This window comes from Microcebus murinus, chromosome 7 (assembly GCF_040939455.1).
Source record: "Microcebus murinus isolate Inina chromosome 7, M.murinus_Inina_mat1.0, whole genome shotgun sequence".
In the NCBI taxonomy this organism is placed as follows: Eukaryota; Metazoa; Chordata; class Mammalia; order Primates; family Cheirogaleidae; genus Microcebus; species Microcebus murinus.
This window is the reverse complement of record NC_134110.1, coordinates 1,828,215-1,845,301: the sequence shown is the minus strand read 5'-3', so window position 1 is coordinate 1,845,301 and position 17,087 is coordinate 1,828,215. Positions and strand designations below refer to the sequence as shown.

The following is a 17,087-nucleotide window of genomic DNA, read 5'->3' as shown; positions in this document are numbered from 1 at the left end:
GGCCAGGGAGGTATAAATAGAACAGAGACGGTAACTGGAAAATGTGGCAGAAATGCCAGTGGATCCCACATGGCGTGTATTTGTGTTCCTAGAAGAGCCAAGGAGAGTTCCTCAAAAATGTATGTGCAGTTGTGACAAAGTGGCCGCAGCCATTTGACAAAAGCCGCGTCCAGGAGGCTAGCAGCGGTCCGGGAGGTTTCCCGTGTAGGAGCCGCTGACTTGGCGGACGCCCGCTGAGCCAGCGTCAGGCCCCAGTGTCGGGCGATGGGGTTGGGGTGGGGACCCCCGGGAACGCGGGGTCTGGCGCTCACTCTCTTGGCAGGTGAGCGTGGTGGTCTCTCTGGTCACCATGCTGGCGCCGTCGGCCTTCGACCTCATCGCGGCCCTGGAGATGTACCACCCGCGGACCACGCTGCGCTTCCAGCTGGCGAGGTAGGGCGCCCCGCCGGGAGGGGCCTGGGCGGCCGGGCCGTCTGCCCCCACGGGGAGGTGGGGGTCCCTGCCTCCAGAGCCACAGGGCTCGCTTCTCCCCCCGACTCTGCCTATAGATGCAGCTCAAGAACAGCAGGACCCAGGAGGGAAGAGCGGGGCGTGGGGGCAGGGGAAGAGGAGAGGAGGGGACGGAGGGAGAGAAAGAAGAGGGCGAAGGGAGGAACAGGCAGAAATGCGGGGTAGAAAAGAGGACCAAGAACGTGGCGGCGAGTGCGCCTGGTCGTCCTCGCTGTTGCGTTCTCTCCGGGCTTGTCCGGGTGGCGCGAGAGACCCAGGCTGTTCTCCCAGACGTGAGGGGAACAGCAGATGCTTTGCTGGTGATTCCCAAATCACAGACCCACAGGGTTCTCGGGCCACGCAGGGTGGCCCGTGGCTGCGGTAGCAGGCGGTGTCCGCAGGCGGGTGTGTGGGAGGGGACGCGGCTCCCAGTGCAGGGGCCGGAGCAGCCGCACTCACGCCCGCGCCGGCATCATCACCGCGCTCCGCAGAAATCCGCCTCTCCCCTGGAGCGTGTCTCCTCGCCTGTCAATCAAACCGCCGCCCGCAGCAGGGCAGGCGAGCCTTGCCGAACTGCACTCGGCGGCAGGAGGCGCGGGAGCCCTGCCCACTGGCTGCCACCCCCGCCCGGCCATGCTGCCATCACCTGTCTTCTCTTGTGACACCCAATAGCATCTGCAGAGCTGGTTCTGCAGGGGCGACTGTGGGAGGCTTTGCCCCCACCCAGGAGGCGGCAAACATCTGAAAAGGAGCAGGCGGCAGACGTGTGAGGTGTCCCTGCTCACAACGTCTCTGTCACGGTCACTCAACTCCAAGGCTGTAGCTCGGAAGTAGCCGTAGGTGACACGGAAACAGAAGGTGTGGCTGTGTCCAGCACACCTTCACCGACAGAACGGGCAAGGGACGGCTTGGCTTGGAGGCCGTACTTTCCAACCCTGAACTGCCCTTTGAAAGACAGAGAAACATAACCAGAAAGAGCGAGGGGCCGGCCAGAGCGTCACAGCCCCGCGCAGACCTGGAGCGAGGCGGGGCCCCGGCCCGGCCGGCTCCCTGCGCCCCCTCACGCCTCTTCTGACCTGGGAGACAGAGGCGCCTTCCTCGGCTCCCTCCTCGCCAGCGGCACGGAGCAGGGCCGATGCCGACATTGCGTCTGGTCCAGGGCAGTCCTATTTCACAGATTGGCCTCGCTACTCACGCCCGGAACTGGAGAAACAGAGGCACCGGAGACCGGCCCAGACAAGCGAGGGCCAATCCCAGTGACAAGAGTGAGACTCGGTGTTCCAGCTCCATTAACTCACCAGCAGACTGTGTTGCCTTTTATCCAAGAGAAAGCCAGCACGATGGCCACACAAGACGGCGGGAGATGAGGTGCATCCACCCCCCCTCCCGCCAGCGCTTACTGCCTGACGCCCAGGGGCTCCCCTGGGCTTGGGACTGCAAACGCGTTTCTTGGAAGGGAAGTCCTGCACAGCCTGGAGGGAAGCCATCGTGAGTCACAGTGCCGTCCCCTGAGCTGTCCCCTCCCCCGCCCACTGCCCGCACACGGCGGTCAGCTCCGCACCAGGAGGCCTGTGGCCAACTCACGGCTGCCACGTGGAGTCTTTTCCTCGAGATATAGATGTTTCCTCACCAGCCGCCCGTGGCTTCATGGTCGTTGTCCCACTGAAACGTCCACACGCCTGCCGTTCTCCTGGCCCGTCCTGCTCCCCCCGACAGGTTTCCGGCAGGCCCCAAAGCTGCATCCCGGCAGGCTCCCTGGTGTGTGTGCGGAACCTTTCCTCTCTGGGAAACGGACATCAAGTCTGTGGTCGCTGGCCGATCGAGACGGTCCCTGGCAGATTCCAGCAACATCCCGGGGGTCCCCCCGGCGTAGCTGCACCCTCGACCCTCAGAGCTCTCCTGGGGGATCCTGCCTGCACTTCAGAAGCAGGGCGCTGACACCCTGAAACTGCACCCTGCCCCTTTTCACCGTGCGAGCTGAGCTCGCTCCAGTTTGCTTGTCCCTGAAGCGGGGTTGCTCCAGAGTGCAGCTCGCGGAGCTGTTGTGAGGATCAAATGAGATAACTCGTGGACGGAAAATCACTTCACAGACCAGATAGCACGACACAGAGGCACGCTTCACATTACACTTTGGAGCCCACCCTCTGCACTCACACCCCTGCTGCCACCCGGGCGTTTCTGGGGTGCTCGCCCCAAGACACGCCACGATGGAGACCCCTAGAGAGGCCGTGAAAACAGGCCCAGACCTGCCGAAGCAGGGGGATTCAGGAATTCTGTATTTTCTTGCATGCCCTCGAGGTGGCCCCCAAGGAAGCCACGCTTGGCAGCCACGGTCCTGGTATATCCGTACGGTCTCTGGAACCGCGTGGTGGGGTCTAGAACCTCGGACCGCGTGTGGCGGCCTTGTTCTCAGGGTGGGCTGTGGCTTGCAGGGTCCTTGTGCTGTACCTGGGGAACCTCTACAGTCTGATCATTGCCCTCCTGGACAAAGTCAACAGCATGAGCATCGAGGTGAGTGCCACCTGCACAGCCACCCCGCCTCCGCCCCGCCCACCCCCACGGGGTCTTCCGCGTGCCCGTCACGCCGGCACCGAGTCTGCGTCCCACGCCTCTGCTCCAACTCAACTCGGTTGCGGCTTTCTCCAGGTGAGGACAGAAAAGCAAGGCAAAGACACTCGGGCCACGGTTCCCCGCTAGTAGGTGACAGTGCCGGGATGAGAACTCGGGGCTTTTCACCCATTTCCTTGAATCTTGTCCGGAAAAACTATTGCGAGTGATCCCAGGAGGAGCGGCAGGCGCTGGGCCTCACTCAGAAAGTCAGGAGGGAACAGTCGTCCCACGGGGGGCAGACCAGGGTGGGCCCCGCCAGCCCAGCCGGAGCGCCCGCTCCCAGCCTAGGCAGCCTCGGCCTCAGGGTCACCTGCTCCACCCGCCAGTCTGTCCCCGGCGCTGGGGCGGGGGGACGGGGGGACGGGGAGGAGGCGCTTCCTCCAGGTGGTTTGCCCGGGCGGCCCACACTAGCTTCAGATTTCAAGACTGACGGCAGAGGAGGCCACAGAGAGGAATTTCCTGCGTCAGGGCCCTGAGGACCCACAGACCTGGGTCCTCACCCGCCTGGGTCCTCACCTCCCTGGCAGCACAACCCCCAGTGTCAGACTCGAACTCCTGAGTTCCGATCTCCTCCTCCTATCGTGGGGTAGTCATCCTGACCTCTCACGCCTGGAGGATGAGAAGAGATAGAATGTGTGGGCTGAAGCACTTGCCGGCACTTACGGGGGACCGATAACTACGACCCGCTATGTCTCCGTGTCCCCCTACTGCGGCCAAGTCTCAGAGACTGAGACACAGAGAGAGACACAGAGAGAGACAGAGACTGAGACACAGAGAGAGACACAGAGAGAGACAGAGACTGAGACACAGAGAGAGACAGAGACTGAGACACAGAGAGAGACAGAGACTGAGACACAGAGACACAGAGAGAGACACAGAGAGAGAGAGACAGAGACTGAGACACAGAGAGAGAGACACAGAGAGAGAGACAGAGACTGAGACACAGAGAGAGACACAGAGAGACAGAGACTGAGACACAGAGAGAACAGAGAGAGAGAGAGACACAGAGAGAGACAGAGACTGAGACACAGAGAGAGAGACACAGAGAGAGAGAGACAGAGACTGAGACACAGAGAGAACAGAGAGAGAGAGACACAGAGAGGGAGAGACAGAGACTGAGACACAGAGAGAGACACAGAGAGAGACAGAGACTGAGACACAGAGAGAGAGAGACAGGGAGAGAGACACAGAGAGAGACAGAGACTGAGACACAGAGAGAGACACAGAGAGAGAGACAGAGACTGAGACACAGAGAGACACAGAGAGAGAGACAGAGACTGAGACACAGAGAGAGACACAGAGAGAGAGACACACGGAGAGAGAGACAGAGACTGAGACATAGAGAGAGACAGAGACTGAGACACAGAGAGAGACACACAGAGAGAGACAGAGACTGAGACACAGAGACACAGAGAGAGAGACAGAGACTAAGACACAGAGAGAGATACAGAGAGAGAGACAGAGAGAGAGACAGAGACTGAGACACAGAGAGAGACACACAGAGAGAGACAGAGACTGAGACACAGAGAGAGACACAGAGAGAGACAGAGACTGAGACAGAGAGAGATACAGAGAGAGAGACAGAGACTGAGACACAGAGAGAGACACAGAGAGGCAGAGACTGAGACACAGATAGAGACACAGAGAGAGAGAGACAGAGACTGAGACACAGAGAGAGAGACAGGGAGAGAGAGACAGAGACTGAGACAGAGAGAGAGACAGAGAGAGAAAAAGACACAGACTGAGACACAGAGAGACAGAGAGACACAGAGAGACAGAGAGAGACAGAGAGAGAGACACAGAGAGAGAGACAGAGACTGAGACACAGAGAGAGACACAGAGAGAGAGAGACAGAGACTGAGACACAGAGAGAGAGACAGGGAGAGAGAGACAGAGACTGAGACAGAGAAAGAGAGACAGAGAGAGAAAAAGACACAGACTGAGACACAGAGAGACAGAGAGACACAGAGAGACACAGAGAGACAGAGAGACAGACAGAGACTGTTCCCAAGCAATGCAATGCCACCTTGGTCCACGATGGGCTCCTATTTCTAAATATGTGGTCAAGCTTTTTTCTTCCTTCCCTCCTCCCTCCCTCCCTCTTCCCTCCCTCCCTCTTCCCTCCCTCCCTCCCTCTTCCCTCCCTCCCTCCCTCCCTCCCTCCCTCCCTCTCTCCCTCCCTCCCTCCCTCTTCCCTCCCTCCCTCCCTCCCTCCCTCTTCCCTCCCTCCCTCCCTCCCTCCCTCTTCCCTCCCACTTCCCTCCCTCCCTCCCTCCCCCCTCTTCCCTCCCTCCCTCCCTTCCTTCCTCTTCCCTCCCTCCCTCCCTCTTCCCTCCCTCCCTCCTCCCTCCCTCCCTCCCTCTCTCCCTCCCTCTTCCTTCCCTCCCTCCCTCCCTCCCTCCCTCCCTCCCTCTTCCCTCCCTCCCTCCCTCTTCCCTCCCTCCCTCTTCCCTCCCTCCTTCCCTCTTCCCTCCCTCCCTCTTCCCTCCCTCCCTCCCTCTTCCCTCCCTCCCTCTTCCCTCCCTCCTTCCCTCCCTCCCTCCCTCCCTCCCTCTTCCCTCCCTCCCTCCCTCTTCCCTCCCTCCCTCTTCCCTCCCTCCCTCCCTCCCTCTTCCCTCCCTCCTTCCCTCCCTCCCTCCCTCTTCCCTCCCTCCTTCCCTCCCTCCGTCCCTCTTCCCTCCCTCCCTCTTCCCTCCCTCCCTCCCTCTTCCCTCCCTCCCTCCCTCCCTCTTCCCTCCCTCCCTCCCTCTTCCCTCCCTCCCTTTTCCCTCCCTCCCTCCCTCTTCCCTCCCTCCCTCCCTCCCTCCCTTCCTCTTTCCTCCCTCCCTCCCTCTTCCCTCCCTCCCTTCCTCTTCCTTCCCTCCCTCCCTCTTCCCTCCCTCCCTCCCTCCCTCTTCCCTCCCTCCCTCTTCCCTCCCTCCCTCTTCCCTCCCTCCCTCCCTTCCTCTTCCTTCCCTCCCTCCCTCTTCCCTCCCTCCCTCTTCCCTCCCTCCCTCCCTTCCTCTTCCTTCCCTCCCTCCCTCTTCCCTCCCTCCCTCCCTCCCTCCCTCCCTCCCTCCCTCCCTCCCTCCCTCCCTCCCTCCACAGGAAGCTGCTACCGCAAACAGCACAAGCCCTTGGTCGGATCCCACCACTTTGTTTGCCACCGGGACAGCCCCTGCAGCAGCACCGTGGCCCACGCCGGGGCCCGGGGTGGGGCTCAGGAGGAACAGCACATGGGCCTCGGACGGGACCAGCCTCGCGACCCACGCCACGCCGCTCGGGAAGGCCAACGGCACCACGCTGGTCACGCAGGGTGCGCCCGACCAGTGCTGGGAAACATACGTAGGCCAGGTGGGCCCTGTGCCCTTGCAGAGTAGCCCTGGCAGCTCTAGGCGGCGTCAGCGTCCCTGCTCCACAGAAAAGGGACGCCCGGGGAGGTTTGGTTTTCCAGGTCTGAGAGTCACTAATAATGATGGGTGCAAAGACCCACGCAGCATTTCCTGCCTGCTGGGCCCTGCTCTAAGCACTTAGTCCTCATCAGAGCCCTGTTATTGTCACCCTTGTGGGCACAGGTGAGGAAACTAAGGCACAAGTGGCCAAGCGCACTGCCCAGGGACACAGAAACGGGCAGAGGGACGACCAGAACCCAGGCGTCTGCTGCAGGCCTGGGCCTCCATCTGCGCGCGGCACCTCACCCAGGGCCGCTGGCCCAGGGCAGCAGGCCACAGGCCTCCAGGAGTCTCCGTGGCTCAGAACCACAGGCGCTAGAATCTTTCCCACTTCCATGTGACGCTGGCTTCAGATGTCCAAACTCCAAGTAGCCGGCATTTATGGAGCATAGATTATGCGCCAGAATCCCATCCTTCTGCCCCCTGCCCCTTCTAAAGATGCGAAATGAAGATTCCACCGGGGGGCCCTCCCGCTCAGGCCCACGGGGAGGGACGGAGACCAGGAGGACGCTGGGGAAGGGTGGCTGGGGGGGCGGGCGTGGTGGCAGCCGGGGCCCTGTGTTCCAGGAGATGCTGAAGCTCTCCATCATTGACATGCTCTTCACCGTGGCCAGCATCCTGCTCATAGACTTCTTCCGGGGACTTTTCGTCCGGTACTTAAGTGACTACTGGTGCTGGGACCTGGAGAACAAGTTTGTAAGTGAAGCGCTGTGCTCGCCGGGGAAACTGGCTCGGCCACAGCCGTCCTTTCCTGACGCCCAGGCTGGGAGAAGTCGGGGCGCACGTGGGGAGAAAGCACGTGAGGGGAGAGGGGAAGGCGGGCATGGCGCAGGGCAGAGAGATCAGTGGGAGCGAGGAGCCCCCACCCGAGAGTACAGTGACCCGGTTCCCACGAAGAACTTCAGAACTTTTTCTAACGCGGAAGTTCTTTTTCTCCTGCAGCCGGAATACGGGGAATTCAAGATAGCTGAGAACGTGCTGCATTTAGTCTACAACCAAGGAATGATTTGGTAGGTGCCCAAGCCGCCGCTTTGCTTACATCTCATCTGGGCCACGAGTTTGGATTTTCTCAGTCTGGAGGGGACGTGACCGTAATAAACACAGTCCCAAGTGTTAAGAAGGGCCATTTCCAAGGGGAACTATTTCTCGTGTAATTTTGCTAATCATTTTGTTGGAATTTTGCAGGAAGAAATGGTAAAGAAAACAGTCCATCTTTAAGCTCCTGTTGGCTATAGACCCCTTGACCCCCAAATATCCGCCCAGGAACCTGTAGAATAAGCAGCTGGGGAGGCCTGGGGTGGGGGGCTGGGAGGAGAAGCTGCTTCTCCCCCAGGGGACGTCAGGAGCAGTTTCAGTCCCAGAAGGGGACCTTGGCCTATCCGCCCCGGACTCTCCCTCCTGAGACTCCCTATGTTTGACTTAGACACGGGGGACAGGGACACAGCCATCCCCAGACTGGCAGACCCGCCCTGGGGGAGGCCCAGGGCTTGGGAAGTCTGATCACCCAGGGCACCCCCCAGGCCCAGGCAGTCGCTCCCCGAGACCCTGAGGAGCTGAAGGGGCGTCACATCATGCGTGTCCGCAGGGCACGGTGGAGAGCGAGCTCCCTGGGGACCCCCAGATAGCGCCGTCCGTTAACATACAAGCAAACAAAGAGAAACCCTGGGTGTTCCATACGTTCAGAAAACACAGCCTCTCTCCATGATCATTCGATAAAATGAATGGGGAATTGAGAGGTATAAAGTAGTGTTCCTCCAATCCAATTCTATGTTCTCATAGTCCACTGAATTTTACAAAATGTCTTTACTAACACAGTATTAAAAATAATATGTGACATGTATTTAATGCGTGTTAGGTGTCAGGCACTTTTCAACCTGTAGTAAATGGTGTAATCCTTAGAGTAACTCCTTATGAGGGAAACTGCTGCTATTTTCCCCATTTTAAAAATGAGGAAACCGAGGCAGAGAGAAGCTACGGATCTTGTCTATCATCAAGCAGGCAGTGGCATTTCTGCCTACCATGAGAAGCCAAACTTTTTTAAAAATATTTTTGGCTTATTAAACATATCCTTGTATCTATGCTTATTCTCCTACTACTAAATGCAAATTCCACAACTATTGAATGCACATCCAGGGTAAACTGATGTAGACTAACGTCAGAAAACCTGGGTTTCGTCCCCTATTTGGCAGTTCTTTATGGGGTGACAGCTTCCCTGGGATGGCCCGGGCGGCTGCCTGTGGACCCAGATCTTTCACTCTCCAGTGTGTCCCCGTCTGGATGGTCCAGCGTTACCCTTTTATTAGCAACATGTTTTTGGGCAAATCACTTAATTTTCCCTGACCTGCGTTCCTTGCCTATCAACTGTGGATCCTTACCCGTCCTTTCACAACTGCAGGAGATTAAATGAGCTAAAATACGCGAGGCTGTCCAGTCACAGCGGGTGCTCCTCGTGTGTCGATTAAACCCGAAAGCCAGTAGCTTATGAGCAGAGTCCTGGCCAGAGACAGGCCAAACCCGCAGCTGCCCCGAGCGTAGTCACCCTTCCTTTGCCTTCTCTGCAGAGCAGGCCTCTGCTCTGCTCGGCTGTGACGAGGGACAAACACGTCAGGCCTTTGCAGGGAGGACATTTGCAACAGGATATTTTAAAATAGGATCACCACTCGTTTTCAGTGACTTGTCTTCTCGAGGGAAGTTCGGGGACTGTGGTCTCAGCACGGCAGGGGGCTTCTCCACTCCCTTAGGCACAGGCTGTGAACCCCCAAGTCTCAGAGCCGTGCTGCTCCCCGGGCCCCCGGCCCTGGAAATTGCTCGGGAAGGGAACTCGTGCAATCTGACCTTCCCCGTGGCTCCAGGATGGGGGCCTTCTTCTCGCCCTGTCTCCCTGCGTTCAACGTGTTCAAGCTCATCGGGCTCATGTACCTGCGGAGCTGGGCCGTGCTGACCTGCAACGTGCCGCACCAGCAGGTGTTCCGAGCCTCCAGGTGGGTGAGCGGGAGGTCGCTTCACGCGGGGACTCAGAGAACTCGCGCCACCCACGTGGGCCCGATCTGGGGGTCCACGAGCAGGGGCCCCCCGACTCGCTTCCTGTCCAAATCCTGCCTGTCCCGCGGTCTTCTTTCCCCCATGGTGTCATCTCCCGGGCCCGGCCCTTAGCGTTAGTCCTTACGCCACCGGAGCTCACGACACAGTGTCTAAAACTTTCTTCACTGAGATCTAATAATCATTTGGAAAAACGCACAAATCATAACTGAATGGATGAATTTTCACAAACTGAACACGGGTTATGTCGCCAGCACCCACATCAAAAAACAGAATATGTTCCAAAACTCCTGAAGGTGCCATATAGGTAAGAAAATGAGAAAGTGAAAATAAGTAAGAGAAAAAAAAAAAACCCAGAGCCTGAGTGGCACCCGGAGCACCCCACCTGCGCTCCAGTCCGGTCACTGCCGACTCGTGGCGGCATAGCTAGGTCCGCCTCGTTTTGCCTTGTGTAAACGGAATCGCACACACCCTTCACGCCACACGCTGAGACTCATCTCATCCCGGAAACATGCCCCAACTTCCTCCTCCGTGCTGCTGTTGACGGGCACAGTGGCGGTTTCCCGTTGCTAGCTGTAATGACTAATGCCACCTCGGACATGCTCGCACGAGTTGTTTGTTGGGTATGTACCTGGGAATGCAACTGCTGCGTCCTGGGGTCAGGCACTACGCTCACCTTTAGCAGACAGTGCCAGAACGTTTTCCAAAGTGGCTGCACCATTCTGTGTGTGCACTGTCTGAGAGTTCCAGTTGTTCCACAGCCCTGTCAACACGTGTTCTTTCCTGCGCTTTTCATTTTAGCCATTTGGTGATTTTTAGAGCACATTTTGAACACTTTGATTAGAGCTCAGTCATTTTATTTTGACATAAGTTATTTATGTATGTCTATCAGTGGCTTCCAAACTTTTTGGCTGTGACCTACACATGACAATATATTTATTTACATGTCACCTGGTAGCCAGCACAAGTATATGCACATATTCAGATATGTTATACATATTTCCATATGTTTATGTATAGCATGTATGTGTGTGTGCATTTATCTATCTATGTAGATATATCTATATATAGAGAGAGAGGTTTTACAACTCGACACTCACCTACTGACTACGTTCTGTGCACTCTGATATTTTCTGTTCTCTTTTAGTCAGATCTATCTCATTAGAGACGGAACAACAGAACAGAAAGAGTGCCAGTTGAGAGTCACTCGATGGCTTCAACACTTGTTCTCTTTTCAGAGCTGCATACAGGGCCTCACGCGCCAAATAGGTCCGAGCTGTCCTCGGGGAGACCTGGCATCCAAGCTCCCCGACACCTGCTTAGGGCTGGGGGACCAGAAGCCGGGGCTTCTCCAGGCAGGACACTCTCCCCGAGCAGCCAGGAGCAGAGAGGATAGGAGGTTGAGTGCAAATCACATCCAAGCAGGAGAGTCTAGCATCAGCACCAGAAGAGCCAAACCATCCGGAGACGTAAGGCTCAGCTGGACGGGCAATGCGTCTAAGGTTTCCCATCAACTGAGCTCACTGGGTGGGAGCTCTGGGTGCCGGGTGAGGTCACCACTGCCGAGGTCCGAAGCGGACAGGTCCTCGGCAAGTGTTTCTTAGAGGAACAGGTAGGGCTGGGAGATCTGCGAAGTTCCTTTGAACACTGATTTCTAGGGTTCCAAGCAGCATACGACCCTATAACGGACCCACTCCTACGCAGTGCTGGGAGGGGGACCTTTCAGTTTGCAAAGAGTCAGGTCGGCGACTTCTGGGGCCGGTTCTCGGGGCACATTCGTCCTCAGCGCCTGGCTGTGGAGTGAGCGCGGCACATGGCATTGGTTTCTTGGCAGATCCAACAACTTCTACCTGGCGATGCTGCTGTTCATGCTGTTCCTGTGCATGCTGCCGACCATCTTCGCGATTGTCCGCTACAAGCCTTCTCTCAACTGCGGCCCCTTCAGGTGAGTCCTCTCGGTTGCGTGGGCTCTGCATACAGCGGTGACAGCTGCGGGGGATGGACTCTCACTGAGTTTAACCCTCCCCCGGCTCCCAGAGCAGGTGAGACGCGTGGGAAGGTCGCAAATGCGCGTGCTTGAGTCCAAGACCGGGGCTCTTGCCCTGACGCCACCCGAGAAACGTGACTCGGCGGCCTCTGGGCATCCAGCCGCGCCTTGATGTCTTGCAGCCCCCTTCTGCCGAGGGCGTTAGCGTCTGGGTGATGTTTTCTGTCTCGCAGCGGACAGGAGAAAATCTACGACATCGTGTCGGAGACGATTGAGAAGGACTTCCCCGCGTGGTTCGGCTCCGTGGTGGGACACGTCAGCAGCCCCGTGGTCATCCTGCCGGCCGTGCTGCTGCTGTTGTGAGTGCCGCCTGCCGGCTCTGCGGCGCCCGTGCGTCCGGCCGACAGGGACCCGCCGCTCTCCCATAATTATCTAAAATGTCCTAGTTCATCCAACACTCACTTAGGAAGCCTGGCGTCTAAGCGGGGACTCGAGCCACACCGCAGGGCCACACGAGGCACGGTGCCTCGGAGACGTGGCCACGGGCCCCAGCGGGGGTGGGGGGAGGGCCGCACTGCCTCCCAGGTGGTTATTGATCCACCAACAGCAGTTGATCAATATCTGTGACGCCTATGATGGGCTTGAATGCCGATACCATCACTATCTTACTCTCCAGAAATGCGAATGCTCTTGCAAAGGAATTTCACAAGTCAGCTGAGTGGCTCTGGCTCACTTTGGCTTAAAGGACAAAAAGCCAGTGGATTCAGTCCTCACAGCTTGACACGCTGCAAAATGCCTCCCCCACATTCCCACCGTTCTTACGGCTGTCTCCAGGGCAGAGCCCCAGGGCAGAGGGCGCTGTGGGAAGGAAGAAAAGCCAGCAGCCCCTTCCACACAGGCCAAGCGCTCGCTGGCTTGAGGACTCGCGTACATTCTGTCCTGGGCGGAGGGTCGGGGGCAGCCACGTCCGGCCTCCCGTTCCTGCCAAACACCCGGGCAGGGCAGAGGCTGGCGGGCCGGGGAGCGGCGGCGGCGGTGGTGGCGGCACTCACGGTCCCCGCTCTTCCGTCCCAGCCTGCTCATCTACTACCTGCAGAGCATCGCGCGGTCTCTGAAGCTCAGCAACCACCAGCTCAGGATGCAGATCCAAAACGCAAGTATCACGTGACCCAGACCTGGCCAGCTCGGGAATGCAAGTGAGGTCAGGTCTGCAGGCTACTGTGACTCTGGGCCACCCACTGTGGCACAAGGCCACCGCCCCCAGGATCTCCCAGAATTATTTCTAATAGTACCTGGGATGGTTCATGTGTGCCAGGAACAATCTGCTCCTGTTTTCCCTCCTCTCCAAGGGCCCCTCCGGTGGCCACGGGAGGCCCTCGTGTGCCAGGCTCTTCTGCACACCCGGGGAAAGGGCCCGCCCCACTCCTCGTCCCTGTGGACACCTGGGCCCAGCAGCACTGTTTGTACCCAGAGACGCTTTCAGCCCGTAGACTCTGGCTGTCAGTGTCCTGCTCCCACCGGCGCCAGCGCCATCTCAGAGCAGTCAGGACAGCAGACACTCCCCAACCCTTCTGTTTCTCCTCCCCAGCCTTGCCCAGGGCTCCCGGGTTTGGGACCAGGCGAGGCCAGGGAGGCTCCCACGGTGCAGAATTGAAGGGCTCTGTCCCGGGGCCCTGCTAGCCCTGCCCTTTCGCAGCCCCGAGAATGACTAATCCTCACACAGTGCACCCCAGATCCTCGACAGCCTCACCCGCCCCAGACCCCCGCTCGAAAAAACTCCTTCCACCTTTTTCAGTTAAAAAAAAGTACCAAACTCCCATGACTATCAATTCATACAAAGAAACACAAACTGGTCTTATAAAAGTCAAAGTAGAAATTCACTTATAGCTGCAAAGGGCGTTTTTGTGGAAGCGCTCACCTCCAGCTTCGCTGATCCGTGTCTGTTCTTCGTGACTCAGGCCGGCTATTACTGGTAGGATAGAAACACGGCCTGTCAATTAGGCGTCCCTAAACAAAACTGGCCAGGCACCGAGCTTCAGCTCTTGGGGACCTGCATTCACTCACTAAAATGACAGCCCCAAGCACGATGTCTTCCGGGGCAGTGGTACTTCCCTCCGCTGTAAGAGTGATGGCACTAAACCTCCCCCCCAAATAATATTTGTTACTGCTTCCTTCTGAATCCCAAACAAACATGATTTCATTTACATTTTAGGCGAGATCAGAGGACAAGAAAAAGGTTGCCCAAATGGTGGAAGGTAAGTATTAAAAAAACACAGAGACCTGATGTCTCAGCGGGTGGCCATTTAGAAATCCGGCAGTTTAAGGCAGTTTGAGGAATTCTACCAATAAAAATTCCCGGTAACCCGTGGTTTTTTCACAATCAACTAGGCACAACAAAATAAAATGTAGGGAAACAAATGTTGGTTTAAATCTTCAATTTTTACATCCTAGGCAGGCCTGTGCGTAACCCCAAAATATGTCTAAAATCAGAAGGAAGTTTTGAGGTAGGCGGGAAAAAGAAGCACATTAACCGGGAGAAGACCCCTAAGGACATCTTTCTCTGGCTCGCGCCTGTGTACGTCCCCTGGGTGGCCCGTCGCTTGCTCGCGAGACCCCCTCCCAGGCCGGGTCCTCCCTGCCCCACCCCTGCAGAGCAGCGCCGGGAGGGCAGCGAGAGCAGGGTCCCGAGAGAGGGACCCACACCTGCTGCCTGTCTGGGAACACACAGGCCCTCCTCGTGCTCTGCAGCGGCACCTGGACAAACCTGTCCCAACCAGGCTCGTTGGGGGAGAGGGAATGAGGGACAGAAAGGGTGACAGCATGGAGTGGCCTGGAGGCAGGACAGTGGGCAGTGCCGCGCTACTGGACAGGACCTGCTCCCCTCCAGGGCAGGGCCTGAGCGGGAGCCCTGAGGCCTGAGGGTCATGCCTGCCCCGCCAGCTTTTCAGAGAAGCCTGTAACCAAGTGACCTGTAACCGACAGTGACCAAGGACAGTGGCGGTGGCTCATGCTGTAAAACCCTCTGTGAGTGTCCAGGGTTTTCTGCCGAGGGAGCATAGTTTATTCCCGTCACCTCCCAAAGCCAAGCTCCACCTGCGCTTTCTCAGGACGACAGTAGCGTTGCCCGGGTCCGTCTTCCCGTTGAAGGCCCCATCTTTTCTTTAGGGTGCCGTGTGAGCTGTTTCCAGGAAGCTGTCATGGTAGCATAGGCTTTATTATATCGGAGCTGAAGCCCTGGACCGGCCAGACGCCTGCTTCCCTCCCGGCGGTGGGGGGGCGCCCTGCGCAGCCCTGGGTGCACCAGGCTCCGCTGCGGCCAGCCTGGGGCGAGATGAGTTCAGTCACAGGACGGTTACTGCTCATGGGTCAGCGCGCTCCCAGGCGCAACCGACTGACCGTGGACCAGCGTGGGAAGTCGTGGACCCCGCACGGCCCCCTCAGCTGAGGGTGCAGCCTGCACCAGGTCGTCTTCTCACCGTCCTCCCTCTCCCTGCAGCCCGGATCCAGACCCAGGAGGAAAGCGCCAAGAGGCTTCCAAAGGACGGCGACCGGGTCAGCCAGCTGTCCTGGGCGGTCTCGGCCGCGCCCCAGAACGAGGGCAACGCGGCCAACTTCGACTCCACGAGCAGCAAGAGCAGCAGGATCGAGGTGGTCGCCCAGTCCGTGCCCCAGAGCCCCAGGCCGGGGCCCAGGGCTCCTGGCTCGCCTCTTCCCGGAGCCTCCAAATCCCGGCCCGGCCACGGCTCTCACAGGTGAGGCTCCGTGCGGCGCAGAGGGAACTGGCCTCCCGAACCGCAGCAGCCCTGGCCCAGGGGCACAGAAAGTGTGGGCTAAAGAGCTGTTAGCAGTGCCAGGAGGCCAAGGCCGCACATTCTAATTCTTCCAGAAGGCCACTGGCAGGGAGGCAGTGGGGAAGGGGTGTCAAAGTTTATCACTCGGGACAGATTCTTCCTCCCAGGCTACCTGCCATAAACCTGCGAGCCAACATTCCGGCCAAACCGGGATAAGCATTTCGATAGCCTCCATAAGGAAAGTTCCTTTTTATCTTACTCTGTAGCTCCACAAGTCCTGGCAGGGTCCCCAGGCTTTAGCCCCAGGCCGGTCAGGTTATCAGTGAGGTCATCCGTGCACCCTGTGGGCTCAGCTGTTTCAGTTCTGTGCAAAAAAAAAAGGCTGAAAGAAAAAGAAAGAAAGTGGAGTCCTGCTTCCTGTAGGAGGTGGGACACCTGCAAAGGTGAAGCAGAGCGAGCCGCACCGGCCCGGCCAGCTCGGAGAATCGTATGTCAGTATCTGCTCTGAGTGTGGCCCGGTGAAGGCGAGGGAGATAAAACGCAGGGCTTTCGTTTTGGGGGTGTTTTTTAAAGACGATCACTAAGTTAGCAAAGAACAGGAAATCTTGCTATGTGAGTCTTCTTCCCGGCTCTGGGGGGTCTCGGCAGGGAGGAGGGGCTCTCGCTGTGGTGCCCCCAAACGTTTCTGCACCCACAACCCAGAGCACGCCCAGTAGCCGTTGGAGCCAGGCTCCGCGACCCGGTGAGGGACCGCCGCCCTGGCTCCCGCAGTGGGCAGGCGCCGCCGAGGGGCTCAGGGTCCGCCCGGCCAGGGCTGCTGAGCGCCTTTGCCTTGCAGGTACCCACGGGGTCTCTGCGCTAGCACAGGGGACCTCCGCAAGAGCAGGCCGCGCACACCCGTGACGTCCGCAAAGCACGGGGGCGACGCCCACTCGGAGCCGCTTTTCCGGAAAGACTTCCAGCAAATGGACGCCTCCCGCCACGGGCCGGGGGTCTCGGCCATGGTGGCACACGGCCCCGGGCCCCACACCCCCAGATACTATGTCGTTCACGAGCAGGACTCTCACCAGAAAAGCCGTCCGGCTTTCTGGCCAGAAAGACATTTCAAGATAGATGCCTCGGGTGACATCGTGGAGGTGTACCCCAAAAACGTGTGGCCTTACGTGCCCCGCGTGCTCCCCGAGCTCCGCTCTCCACAGCTGAGCGAGGAAGAGGAGGAGAGGCCGGGGAGAGATTTGACCAAGTGGTCCTTCCCCCCACGATCCCTCACAGACCTCCGCCGGGCTCCCCACTTTTACACGGGCGGCGGGGCAGAGGGCCGGGCCCCGGCTCCGGAGCGCCAGGGACGGGCGCACCACCAGTCCTGGAACGACGGTTTCGGGGGCCAGCCGGGCAGGCCGGCGAGTGCGCACAGAAAGCCACGCTGCCGCTCGGCCCGCTACCCGCAGCAGCACCCTCTCAGGCCCAGGGCCAGGCCCCGGTTCGAGCCACCGGTCGCAGAGTCTGACTCCTTGTCGGCGGCGTCCAGCAGTGACCCCCAGAACAGCAGCACCGACCAGTACCTGCAGGTCACCCACAGCCGGGGCCCCAGGCCCGCGGGCCGGCTCGGCAGGCGGAAGGCCCAGTCGGGGCCGGAGCTGGCCCTGGATCTGGACGACCTGATCTGCTCTAACGTCTAGGCCTGCCGGGCGTCCCCGTGCGGGGCTCAGGCCCCACTGGCCGCCCGGGCCGGCACAGGCC

General features: G+C 58.9%; 1 protein-coding gene across 1 annotated transcript in view; it reads left to right on the top strand.

Moving 5' to 3' along the window:
- The window catches only part of TMC3 (transmembrane channel like 3), a 39,179-nt gene extending 22,092 nt beyond the window's left edge, over positions 1 to 17,087 (top strand). Inside the window, exons 11-22 of the mRNA XM_012751863.2 lie at positions 323 to 432; positions 2,922 to 3,000; positions 6,187 to 6,432; positions 7,098 to 7,226; positions 7,473 to 7,540; positions 9,383 to 9,511; positions 11,404 to 11,514; positions 11,790 to 11,915; positions 12,631 to 12,709; positions 13,769 to 13,811; positions 15,053 to 15,308; positions 16,186 to 17,087. Coding sequence (XP_012607317.1) covers positions 323 to 432; positions 2,922 to 3,000; positions 6,187 to 6,432; positions 7,098 to 7,226; positions 7,473 to 7,540; positions 9,383 to 9,511; positions 11,404 to 11,514; positions 11,790 to 11,915; positions 12,631 to 12,709; positions 13,769 to 13,811; positions 15,053 to 15,308; positions 16,186 to 17,026 — 2,217 coding nt within the window. The 3' untranslated portion in view covers positions 17,027 to 17,087. The remainder of the gene's footprint in view (positions 1 to 322; positions 433 to 2,921; positions 3,001 to 6,186; positions 6,433 to 7,097; positions 7,227 to 7,472; positions 7,541 to 9,382; positions 9,512 to 11,403; positions 11,515 to 11,789; positions 11,916 to 12,630; positions 12,710 to 13,768; positions 13,812 to 15,052; positions 15,309 to 16,185) is intronic.